General features: G+C 43.2%; 1 protein-coding gene across 1 annotated transcript; it reads right to left on the reverse strand.

Annotated features, from left to right (window-relative positions):
* Nucleotides 1-3,542: 3,542 nt before the first annotated feature.
* LOC134406589 (keratin, type I cytoskeletal 19-like) lies at nt 3,543-12,350 on the reverse strand. Its single transcript, XM_063138089.1, has 8 exons — nt 11,742-12,350; nt 10,346-10,428; nt 9,949-10,105; nt 9,624-9,785; nt 7,278-7,403; nt 5,657-5,883; nt 4,960-5,087; nt 3,543-4,011 (listed from the first exon to the last, which is right to left on the reverse strand). Exons 1-8 carry the CDS (start codon nt 12,243-12,245, stop codon nt 3,998-4,000), a joined length of 1,401 nt encoding a protein of 466 aa, XP_062994159.1. The 5' UTR covers nt 12,246-12,350; the 3' UTR covers nt 3,543-3,997.
* Nucleotides 12,351-13,025: the final 675 nt, after the last annotated feature.

The raw sequence follows: 13,025 nt of genomic DNA on the forward strand, positions 1-13,025 counted from the left end.
TCTATTCTTTTTTTTTAAAGCCAATCAGCTTCCTCGGGGCGTGTTCCTTTTCTTTCCGCGCCCAAAGTTGCAGCCGTTTTTTTCAGTCTTGCATCGTGTTCCTCTTTGCAGCCACAACTTCTCTCCCCCATTCCATGTATGGGCATTGTTCTATATGTGTTTACTCAGAAGTAAGACTCTCTCTCTGTTCAGTGGGCTTTCCTCAAAGGTAAGCCAGCATGTGATGTTAGCAGTTGAAATCAATGGGATTTACTTTTGAGTAAAGGAACCAGCACACCTGTAGTTCATGAACTTGAAGATGCAAGCAAGCAGGGAGAGAGACTCCAGGCAGGGTTAGTGGATTTACTTTACTCAAAAGTAAATCCCATTGATTTCAATTGCTAACATGACCTGCTGCCCCTTGGTCTGTGCTTAGGAAAAGGGCGCAGAAAGAAGGGAAATCTTTCCAGCCCCCCTTCTCTCCATTTCAGGTTACGTTAGCAGTTGAAATCAATGGGATTTACTTTTGAGTAAAGTAAATCCCCTAACCCTGCCTGGAGGCTCCTTCCCTCCCTCCCTCCCTCCCTCCCTCCCTCCATGGCTCAAGCTTAGGAAAAGCTCCCAGGTGTGGAAGGAGGGGAAATCTTTCTACCACCACCCGGAACAATAAGCAGACGGGGACATAAGAAAACAATGATAAAAAATACATTGTGTGGCCCAGATCAGCAGATATCTACGGACAACACAACAGTAAGAAACGTATTAATAAATACATGTGCCCGGGGATGTATAAAATCGTAATAAAATAATACGTTTAATATATCTGTGTTATCCCTTAACACTGGGTGGAAAAAGTTTCATGTGGTTTAATCATGGAAGCTACTTTTAGCCTAGGTCAGATTGTTTCTCGGTCCGTCCTAAAATTGCCGACTCTGACTGACAGCAATAACTGTTCAGTTCTCAGGCAGAGATCTGCACAGCAGGCAGCCTCGTGCAAAGGAGAAATAATTGACATTAGGGAAAGGGCTGGCAATTGGTCAATCCCACTTTCACCTCCTCTTCTCTCTCCCCAGGTCCTTTCTGCTCCTTTATCTCCACATCTTTGGATGCTGTGGTTAAAAGATTCCCCGCCCCGTGTCCATCAAACACCAAGTTCAGGAAGTGTGTGATTCCTACAGGCCTGGTGTCAGCATATAGCAGCCATCCCCAGCCTGGTATCCTCCAGAGATATTGGACTGCAACTGCCAGAATCCCCTAGTTCAGGGGTTCTTAACCAGTGGGGTACGCCTCCCCAGGGGAGGTTTGGACTGACTCCAGGGGAGGTGTGAGTAGCCTCTCAACTATAAATTGTTTATTTTACAAGTACGTAGCAGCGCAGCTTGGACCAACCTTATTTCTTTCTACTAATCTTGGGAGCTACGACGTAGCTCATTTGTACACCACATGCGTTATCGTAGTTATCGTTACCTGCTATACGTGCATTAGCATTCGTGAAGAACAATCAATCTTTCAAGGTAAGTGACTGCTTTGTTCTAAGTCACTTTTTTCCGGTTTATTGCAAAAAGTAATATTTTTATTTTATTTTTTTTCATTTCTATACCGCCCAATAGCCAAAGCTATTGTGGGTTTGAAGTCCTTTCACATTTAATTTGGAATCTGTGGATGATGCTGATATGCAAAAAGATGACCTTATTGAGTTGCAGAGCAAAGCCTTCATCATGCAAAATTTCTTCAATCAAAATCTTGATGAATTTTGGTGCTCTCAAATGGCTGCATATCCTGTTCTGGCAAAGAAAGCTATTTCATCATTAATTCCATTTCCAACCACCTATCTGTGTGAATCTGGATTTTCAACTCTTGTCAGCATAAAAACCAAAGCTAGAAATCGATCGGATGCCAGAGATGAACATTGTCCCTCGAATAACTACTCTTGCTGAGCACAAACAGCAAAAGCCATCACATTGAAGTTATTTTGAAATTATCCTTCTTTTATGCGTGCAGCTATTAGAAATACTTTCTTTAAATACAGGTTTTATTTCCACAAAACTGTTCATTGCTTGTGTTTGTGTTCATTTCATTGAATATGCATTTTTTTAGTCCAGAGACAGAACTGGGAGGCGTGGGTCATAAGATTTTTCACAAGGGAGGTGTGGCACCAAAAAGGTTAAGAACCACTGCCCTAGTTAGTCCTCCAGAGATATTGAACTACAACTGCCAGAATCTCCCAGCCAGCTAAGCTGACTGGGGGATTCTGGGATTTGTAGTTTAACACTGCTGGAAGGCATCAGGTTGGGGATAGCTGAGGCTGGCATCCGACATCTTCAGGCAGCTTCTGGGTTGATATCTGCCCCACACCCAAACCAAGAACTAGCCCTAGGTTCCTGGTCCTCTGTGCTGGTGGCTTGGAGCCATCCTTTTAATTTCCCACAATTTCCCCAACCTAGTATCACTCCATTAATATTTGTGTGATATAAAGAATTTTATGTTTACTCTGTCTCAATCACTTGGATGAATTCTTTACTTTTATTTTTGAATACTTTGTCTGCTCTAATTCAGGCAGATCTCCTTGAGAAAGAAGGGGATTGGTTAGAAATTATGTCATGGAGTCCATCCAGCTAGGTTTTGAGGTCTAAAATCAAGAGGGGTTTGTAAGTGTTTTCTGCTTAAATTTTGCTTTTGAATTTGCACTTTTGAACCCTGACTGAGGAGTGAGGGCTAAAAGAGACATTACTTTTATATGTTTGTCTATCAGGAGCTACATATTCATTCATTCATTTGTATTCTAGAATGGGTGCAGGTCTCCTGATCTGGATTGGGACACTACTGCTTAGTGTAAAGTAAGAGCTGGACAACAGCAAAAATGAAAAGAAGACCTAGCTACTAGACACACACTTAAAGTAATGTCTCTTTTGGCCCTCAATCTGTACCAATACTCTATGGAACTGGAGGCAAAACCAGGAAAAAAATTGACCAGGATTTCCAGACTTTGGAAATGTCTCCTCTCCTTTCAATGCAACTTAAGTGTACTGCTTTAGCAACCCCTGTCAATGCTTCCTATTTTGTATATCATTCTTTTCTTCTTCTTTTTTTAAAAAAACTAACGTTTAATTCTATTTCTATTTTCCTGCTCACTTTATTAAATTAAATAATAATTTGCCAAAAATATTGTTTCTTGTTTTTTGTATCTAGCATCTTCTAAACCGTACAATTGGCATATCTATAGTGTTTCAGTGGTTTAAAGTGCTGTGGGTTATCAGGGTTTATAATACAAAGAACAGATCTTGACCTCAATCCAATATCAGGATTGGCTTCAATTTTGAGGGGGACCTTGACAGAATGTTCTCCATTGGAGCCTTCCTGTGGAGATGTCAGGTAAGTCATGGGATTACCTGGCAGCAGCAGTGGGTAGCTGTGAGACTCCATTTGAAATTTCCCACAATGCCCTCGATGTAGCATCACGCTGAGGTATTGTGGGAAATTTTAAATGGTGGCTAATCAACCCTGCCATCAGCTGCCCGACAGCTGCCCAAGTGTACCTGGTACTATTGCCAGTATAACTATTCTGTTTTTAACTCCATTTCTGTCCCACTTCTAGCAGAAATAAAATAGAAAACTAGTGCCAGTTTTTCAGATTCTAGCAGTTTTAGGAACCTGTCACATGGGAATCTGGGCCTGAAGGCATGACAGAGATAACTCCCAGTGATCAGCCATATGTTCATGAGGCAGGGACACGTTTTGTTTTTGTTTGCATCAGGCAGAAGCATAGTTTTTATTGAAGTCCCATTTTCAGTAAAATGACCAAGACCAACCCCATGATGCCAGTTAACTAACATGCATGGCAATGGAAATACACCAAGCTTTATAGAAGAAGTGAGTAATATGGTGAGCCTGGAGGTAGTCCATGATAGATAGTTGGTATCAAGAAGATTCCTCTTTTTATTGATATGCGCCCAGAAAGCTTACAGAACAGAATTGTGAATGCTGCTTTCCTGTGGAAGATGCTATTTTCCCTCCAAGTCTATCTGCTGTACCCTGAAAGGAGAAAAGAGAAAGAGAGAGAGAAGAGAGAAAGAGAGCGCTTCATTTATGGAAAAGGAAATAATATGTCAAGCTACTGTGTGTTACCTCCTTTTTCTTTATACTGAAAAAGTAGCCTATGAGAAAGCCTGGGAGATAACCTCCCAAGTACGAAGCAGAAAGCGCCAAAGGCACTTGTTAAATCATTTTTAAATGGCAGATTTAAACCTATAATAATTAAAATATTTTATCAATATACCTTAAACTATAAAGAAGATGGGAGAGGGTGGGATAAAGGGCTAATGCATCCAGACTTTTAGCACAATGCAATACATAGCTACTCAGAAGTCCAGTTGAGATGAATGGTGCTTAGTCCCAGGTAAATGTGTTTGGATTAGAGTCTCAGTTAATTGCATTTAGGTCTCATTGACATCAATGTGAAAAGTCAGTCATTGCCAACTTATGGCCTATTGATTTCAAAAGGAAATGAGTAACATTAACTCATAGTGCAATCTTATGCATATCTATTGAAAAGTAAGTCTCATTGAGTTCAATGGGACTTGCTCAGTCTTAGGTCAGCATGCATAGGGTTATAGCCTTAGCCTGAATTTAACCCAGTGCAAAAGGCATTCACAAAAAAGGAGGATGTATTAAAAGTGTCCGCTGCTCCATGGTTATTGTAATTAGGTTTGACGTAAGGATAAGAACATTAATGAAATCAAAATGAAGGCTTCTGGAATGAGATGAGAACTGCCCAGGGCAGACCCAGTAGCTGATGTCTTTAGGAACTTTGGCTTGTCCTCTTCCAGATGTCATCTCTCCTCTTTCAAGCACCTCCCCAACAAAGACCCACTTTCCCTCTTCTACACTGGAAGCAAAAGTGGTTTGTTTTGGTTTGTTTTGTTTTTAAAAAATGACGTTCTATTCCATTTTTTGGACAGGAACACAGCAATTCCCTCTTACCTTTTGCATCAGACTGGCAAGGTTGGCCTTGAGAAGATGAGGTAGCATAGGTGTGGGTGGTGGTTCTACTCCCACCTCCTCCTGTTTGTCTGCAAATTCCTCCTCCGGAACTGCCACTGCTCTGGCCACTGTTGGAGAGAGGAGGAAAGGGTCATTGAATGACATCAAAAAGGCACTTAAGGGCACAATCCTATCCATGTCTAGGCAGAAAAAGAAGCCTATTACTCCCAGTATCCAGCCTAGATGGCTGGGGCAAGCTGGGAGTTGTAGGATTATTATTTTTTTCTGTCTAAAGATGCATAGTATTGCAGCCTCAGATATATTCACAGTATCCAAAGTGACCAGTAGTGCTATTATATTTTGTTAAATGGTGGGGAGGAGATAGAGGAACAGCGGGAGGAGACAGCTGTAGCAAATCCATAAGAAGAGGCCTGCCGGACCAGGCCGAAAGCCTATTTAGTCCAGCACCCTCTTCCCCAGAGTGTCCCACCAGCTGCTGAAGTAAAAACAAGAAACCCTTCACATTGAGACCTTGGAAATGTGAAGTGTTGGTGAATTAAAGAGTTGCCAACGTTCCAGTCAGCATTAAGCAAAAATGTTCCACAGCATCTTCCAAAAGGAGGTGTGGGGGCCCTCAGCAATGATAGGGGGCTGTAGGGAAAACTCAAGATCTTTAGGATAGTCATGGTCCACCTACACGATGTCTTGCTGCCCTCCCTCTAACAGGCAGCGGTACGTCTTGATCTCCTGCTCCAGGCGACACTTGACATCCAAGAGCTCCCTATATTCTCTGTTCTGGCACTCCATCTCCGTTCTCAGGTCCGCCAATTGTTGCTCCACACAGGAGATCTGGTTCTGTATCTCAGCCAAGTGGTGGTTGTAGCGACATTCCGTCTCAGCCAACGAGCCTTGCAGTGTGTCCCTCTAAAAAAAAATTAAACATGCAAAGTTACAATGTGAAGAACTCAAAAATGGGGCCCTGCTCTGCTGCATGCTAAATCTTACCAAGAAAATGTACTGGAGCCAGACTTTCCCAGTAGCTCATAACTGATGTGCATTTGTGTGTGCGTGTGTGTGTGTGTTGGGGAAAATACTCTCTAAAGCATTTCTTAAGAGTAACTACAGGTAATTCCACAGAACGAGTCTGGATTTCCTTCTCCTTCTAACTATGGTTGTCCTCTGTCACTCCGGCCACATTGCAAATTCCCTAACTTTGGCTGTGGGCTCATCTATACCAAGCAGGATATTCCACTATGAAAGTGGTATGAAAGCGGTAGGCAGGAGCCACACTATTGTTTTGTAGCGGTATTGATGTGCACTGACAACTGTTGGGGCCCATTGTCACATACCATAGACCCGTTTTCATACCACTTTCATAGTGTGGTCTTGCTCGGTGTAGATGTGTCAATGGGCCCCAACAGTTGTCAGTACACATCAGTACCACTATAAAGCAGTATCGTCGCTCCTGCCTTTTGTATACTGCTTTCATAGTGGAATATCCTGTTTGGTGTAGATGAGCCCTATATCTCTTCTCATCTGCATCCCTTTTTATTTATTTGATTAATTATATTTATGTGTTGCTTACATTAATAGAAACTTCTAAGCGATGTGCAAGACCATACAGTATAAGAACGTAATTAAATACTGTATGATATTGCTGCATACAGAAGTCAAGGTTACCTTCCTGGGTGTGCTTGTCAGGGAAAGTATGTTTTCAGAAAGCACCAACAGAAAGGTTGGTGCTTGTCTAATTTGTAATGCCAGTGAGTTCCAGAGAGCGGGCACTATGACACGAAAGGCCCTATTCTGAGGCATCTGAACCTCTGAAATCTTGGACAACATCAGGATGGTGTTTCCTGATGAGCGGAGAAACCAAACAGGGAGGGAGGGGGTCGGGTGATCTGATAAGTAGCCTCGTCCTGAGTATCTTCCCTTTTATGCCATCAAACATCCCTGTAGGTTATATTTGTGGAATTGTCCAGGAAGCTGAAAGTATGTGGGGGCTGGTGGCTCTGATGTCTGTGGGGCTGTGGATGCACACTTGGTTTCAGTCAGAACCAGACACAACACCAAAGGAGCTATAGCCCCACTGACTGGAGCCATCTGCCTCCATTGCTTCACACCTACCTCAAAGCATTAATCTGACAGAGTTTCATAGCTGTTGAGAAGCTATGGAGAACGGCCCTTTATGCTTTTGATATATAAACTTGGTATGTGTGTGGCATTGTTAGTGGGCTGGCTCAGGCATTCTTAGGAGAAAAATAGGAAGGTATGGTTTACTGGGTCCAACTTGTATGACTCCAGAGATACCTGCTTACCAGGCTAAGCTGAGCCTGCAAGTCAATTTCCAAGGTTTGCAGCTGACGTTTCAAGTCAACCACTTGGTTGTTGCAATCTTCAACCTCTTTGCTGCTGCTACAGACCTCCCGATTCACTTCCTCCATCTGAAAAGACAGCAAACACAAGACTGGAAGGTTGTTGGGGGTTTTGCGTGTGTATGTGTTAGTTTTAGGTCTCACTCAGGAAGTTGTTATGTTGGTGTCATGGTGAGTTTGAGGCTCGCATGAGGATGTAATAATAATGGCAAGCTGCAGGGTGTGAAGAAGAACAGAGACTGTAATCGTTTCCCTGTTCGTCCACTAACCCACGTCAAGGAGCACTGACTTTCAAGGGTAGACTTAGCTTCTGTTAAGAAAATAGAAGATTGCTCTTTCTAACGAGTTATTTATTTTAAGAGTCTTCCTTTAATTGTTTACTCAAATTCATAATAACTTGCCTCATTATATATGGGATGATGTGCAAGTGATGGGGGGGGGGTTAGAAGGAAGGGATGGAGGACGGAATTGGGAATCAAATAAATTGTTAATAAAATAAAAAGAGAAAATGATGATATGCCATGGGGAGGAAAAACTGTTCCTGGAAGATTCCATAGTTTTTCTGCAGTAATAGTCAGCTACCTTCTGATTTCCAGACTTCCTTAGGGCGTAATCTTATGCACATTTTTAGACACAAAAAGTCCTACAAATCGCAACAGCTCCTCTGCATTGTTGGCTGGTTAATGCTAGAAGCTGTAGGACTTTTTCTGTCTAAACCTGCATAGGATTGTGTTCTTAAAGTATCATTTGTAGCCATTGGTCCAATGATATTCACTAGCCTGAATACTTCATTAACAGAGTTCCCTCTATTTCGCAACTTCCTTCTGTCCTAAAATGAGCAGGCCAAGTTCTTTAATCGCTGCTTACAAGGTATGCTCTCCATTGCCATGATCACTATCATTTGCTCTTCTTTGCATCATTTCCAGGCCTTAGTTAGACCTAAGGTTTATCCTGGGGTTGTCCCGGGGTCATCCCTGCCTGCTCCCGGGATATCCTGTGTGTCATTACATGAACAGGGATGACCCCAGGACAATCCCGGGATAAATCTTAAGTCTAGCTAAGGCCTCAGTTTGAATTCATCCTTCTTAAGCCTGCATTGCCAAGGCCAATTTATACTCTAGATCAGGCTTCATCAGTGCTTTCGACCTGGATACCAATCTAATACTCAGGTTTCTCAGGGGTAGAGTTATTGGCATGCAGCAAACCCTTCCCAGGCTTGAATGGGCAAGAGTTTCACAAAGAACTCTGGACTCACCCTGCAGAAAACAGTTCTGCAAATATATCAAGCAGAGGACTTACTCTATAAGGAAAATTGCTTGCCCTTGCCTATATTCTATACAGTTTTGATGGCAGGGCATTTTGAATAGGAGGGTGGTAGTAGGCCAAGCTAGTGGTTCAGGCAGATCACAGAATGAGAGAAAGAGGAGTGGTTTATGTGGCTCATTCTCTCCCACTCTTTTCTTTTTTTCTTTTAGTTTAGTTTAAGAGTAATACCATAAAACATAGATGGGAGAGAGGGTTGATGTTAGGGTGACCATACGAAAAGGAGCACAGGGCTCCTGTATCTTTAACAGTTGTATTGAAAAGGGAATTTCAGCAGGTGTCATTTGTATATATGAAGAATCTGGTGAAATTCCCTCTTCATCACAACAATTAAAGCTGCAGGTGCCCTGCCCTCTTTTAAATCTGCTCAGTCTAGTATAGCTCCTGCAGCTTTAACTGTTGTGATGAAGAGGGAATTTCACCAGGTTCTCCATATATACAAATGACACCTGCTGAAATTCCCTTTTCTATGCAACTGTTAAAGATACAGGAGCCCTGTCCTCCTTTCCATATGGTCACCCTAGTCGATGTGCTTCCCTTACAGGTTCCGATTTGGCTCAGAGCTGCCACTTGCTAATAGTGTGGCCATGTGTCTTGCTTTACAGTCCTTTATTTGAAGGGCTGCCCAGTCCAGTCTGGTATAAAGAAATAGGATCATCAGAAGGAAGAGCAGGGGCTTTGAGGCTGCCCATTAACACTTAGCACCTGGACAGCAGACTGAGAAGGCACACAGGTCTCCTGGTCACAGGCTTCCCTGCTGTGGGGAGACATACCATATTTCTGTTTAAATTACAGTAATTATTTCTGAGTTTGTGTGTGTTGTTGTATATACTCATACAAATTTGTGCCTTCTATTTGGGCAATGTGCAAGTAGCCACCCTAATTGTTATCTTCTATGATGCATGCATGAGTGAGTTATTGCTCTTTTTTCCTACAACACCCAGCTGGTTACACGATATGGCTTACCTTACATTCATACCAATGCTCAACTTCTCTACGGTTGTTCTCAATCATGGTTTCATACTGACATCTCATTTCTTCCAGGACCTTCTTCAGATCTGGCCCTGGGCAAGAATTGACTTCCACACTAACATCCCCAGTGGCCTGGTTCTTCAGACACTTCACTTCCTGCAAAGGAAGTTCCAATTAATGTGGATGTGGCCGTTGTTAAACCAAAAGGAAGGCATCTTTTTCAGTGCCGTCCTCTTAGGAGTGTGAGGCAGAGGGGAGAGAACCCCTCCTTTTGCACACCCTTCCCTTTGTAAGGGTCTTGTAGGGGGTGGGGGCTCACCTCTTCATGGTTCTTCTTGAGGCAACACAGCTCTTCCCGGAGGGATTCAAGTTGTGCCTCCAAGTCAGACCTGCAAAGGGTCAGTTGATCCAGGACTTGACGTAAGCCGTTGATATCAGCTTCCACATTCTGGCAAAGGGCCAGCTCAGTCTCATACCTGCAACAGAGGCAAGAAAAAAAGACAAATGGTTGGCGATTACAAGGCCACCAGCCAATATAAATTCCTGGCAAATTTCTCCTTGTAGGCAGAGGCAGGTCTCTCCCTTCTTTTTATCGCTCTGCATAGAACTAGGGTGCTTCCTTGCAAGCCCTTTGTGAGCTGCGTGTTTATGGACTGAGGAGGAGACAAAAGGAAGGCTGGTTTTTAACTCTTTTGTATAACTCAAGAGGGACTCACTTGAGTCTGAAGTCATCTGCAGTCATCCGGTTATTATCAATGTCCAGGACAAACTTGCTGTTATCCACCGTGGCACAAATAATCTGCAGGGGGTGAAAATAATGCCATTGGAACTGTGCCACCTGCTCCTTCTTGAGGCACACAGCATCACGCACCAACTTTCAGGTCTTGATCTTTGTTTCCGGTCCTAAATTATTTGATTTATTTTCAAAGTCATCCCCATCCAGCTGGATCGTACTGGACTTACCTACCTTTGTGCTTCTCTCACCCTGCGGCTCTCTGCACCCACAAATCGAGACAGCCCACGTGGCCACCCAGTTCTGTGCCGGAACTCATGACTTCCCCAGATCTCATTCCATGTTCAAAGCCCTGTTTATGTAACTTGCACCACTGCAACAGCAGCATCACCAGTGAAGACAGCATGTGTTTATTTACCCTCTCTGGCCTCATCTACACCAAGCAGGTTATTGCACTATGAAAGTGGTTTGAAAGTAGTATATAAAAGGCAGGCGCCACACTACTGCTTTATAGCAGTATTGAAGTGCACTGACAACTGTTGGGACCCATGATGCATGCCATATACTGCTTTCATAGTGCTATATCCTGCTTGGTGTGGCTCCTGCCTTTTGTATACCGCTTTCATATCACTTTCATAGTGCAATATCCTGCAAGGTGTAGATGACACCCCCCCCTCTCTCTCTCTCTCTCTCTCTCCATCCATCCACATTGTAAGTGTAATAAGCTGAAACTGCTTCTTTCTCCTTCATTTCTTTCTTCTTCTTTAATAATAATAATAATAATAATAATAATAATAATAATAATTTCTAACCCGCTCTCCCTCCTGATCGAGGCGGGGAACAACAAGAAGTATAAAATACATAAAATATTAATCAAAGCACAGTATACATTGTTAAAGCTTCCCAGAAACATACTAAAAGCTTTAAATTAAACAAGTAATTTAAATTGTTTTAGAAATAGTATTTTCTTTTTCTAATTACTCCAGACCTTCCCCTCCACCCACATTTTAAAAAAAGAACTTCAAGGGAAGATTGGTGACCAGCAGGGCCCACTCTCCACCCCAAGAGAGGACCATCACCTACTAAACCCCCCTTCCCCACTTCCTTTCCCACTCCTGCTGAGACCAAGCAATGTCATCCAGATCAGCAGTATCAGCAGTAGATACCTGATGAGTGCACCATTATTAAATAAGCAGGCTGGAACTCCAGAGTTGCTGTTGTTGCTGTTTTCTTACAAAGCCAAAAGTAATTAGTAAATGCAAAAGATCTTCAGAAGTATCTCTAAGTCAAATTGTAGAGCACAGAGCCCTTTTTTTGTAGCACACTTAATTGTGTGCCGGTTAATCTGGTTCTATGTTGCAGAGGAACCATTTTCCTACCTGGTTTTTAAGGTCTTCAATTTGATGATAGTAGCAGCCATAATCCTTTGGGTCAAGGAGCAGGCCTTGATGGTCATACCACTCTCTAATTTTGCACTCGAGTTCAGAGTTTTCCTCCTCCAGGCACCGCACTTTGTCCAGGTAAGAGGCCAGGCGGTCATTGAGGTTCTGCATGGTCATCTTCTCATCACAGGAAAGCAAGGGTACCTCGTTGCAAATGCCAAATCCACCACCAAGACCACCACCACCAAAGAGAGCGCTGCCACCACCAAGACCACCACCGGGAGCACACACGAAGCCACCCCCTGCAGCCCCTCCTCCAACAAAGCCACCATAGCTCATGCCACCAGAGTAGCTCCTTCCAGACATACCGCACCTAACACTACCCATGGCAGGAGAGGCTCCTGGACCAACTTTTATTCCACCACCTCCACTACCACAGCTACCACTGGTGCTTCTCCCCTTGGTGTACACCGTGGTAGTACAAGTTTGTTTGGTACTCATAGTTGAAGAGCTTCAAAAGCAAGAGCCAACTCCAAGAAAAAGCCAAAGACACACACCTTGAGACAAAAGAAATAGACTGCGGATTTTGGCATCCACACAGGTCTCTATTTATACCTTCTGCAGTGTGGGTGTTGCCATAAGGGTGTTGTTTTGTCTCTCTCATCATCTGTAAGGTAGGCTTATCTGGCTGGCTCTGCCAAGAAAAAAAATGTCCCTGAGGCAAACTTGCCTCTAGAAATCCCAGTTACACGAGGAAGGCTTTTCCCTGAGTCAGCGCCTTCCTTCCAAAAATACCATCCATAGCAATGTCACATGAATCACCAGCCTCGCTCCCTGTTGACAACTTTACAAGAAAGCATCATAAAACCACACTGTCCTAAAATATCAATAGGGAAGTAATAATTACAGCTTATTGCAACAAAGCACTCTTCCTCCCATCATTAAAGATACTTTATTTTGATTTCATTTTGATTTTAACTAGCATGAGGCTATTCCCCCACTTTTCCCTCAACTATGAAGAGACACTTTGGTCAGGAGCAAAAAAACTGGCCAAGGTATCAGGGCTTAGTGTTCCATTCTTCTCAAGTTGGCAAGTCAGGACACCAGGGACAGAGCTACTCAGCGTGTCATAACGATACAATCCCGTCGTGGTGACCCTGTACCCCTCTTGCGCATTTATACTTCATAGCAGACACAAGGACATCTGTTGGATAATGCGGAATAAAATGCGGGCTACAAAAGCAGTATATGGAATGTGGAATGAGCCTCAACAGTTATCAA

Source organism: Elgaria multicarinata, chromosome 11, assembly GCF_023053635.1.
Source record: "Elgaria multicarinata webbii isolate HBS135686 ecotype San Diego chromosome 11, rElgMul1.1.pri, whole genome shotgun sequence".
Classification (NCBI taxonomy): domain Eukaryota; kingdom Metazoa; phylum Chordata; class Lepidosauria; order Squamata; family Anguidae; genus Elgaria; species Elgaria multicarinata.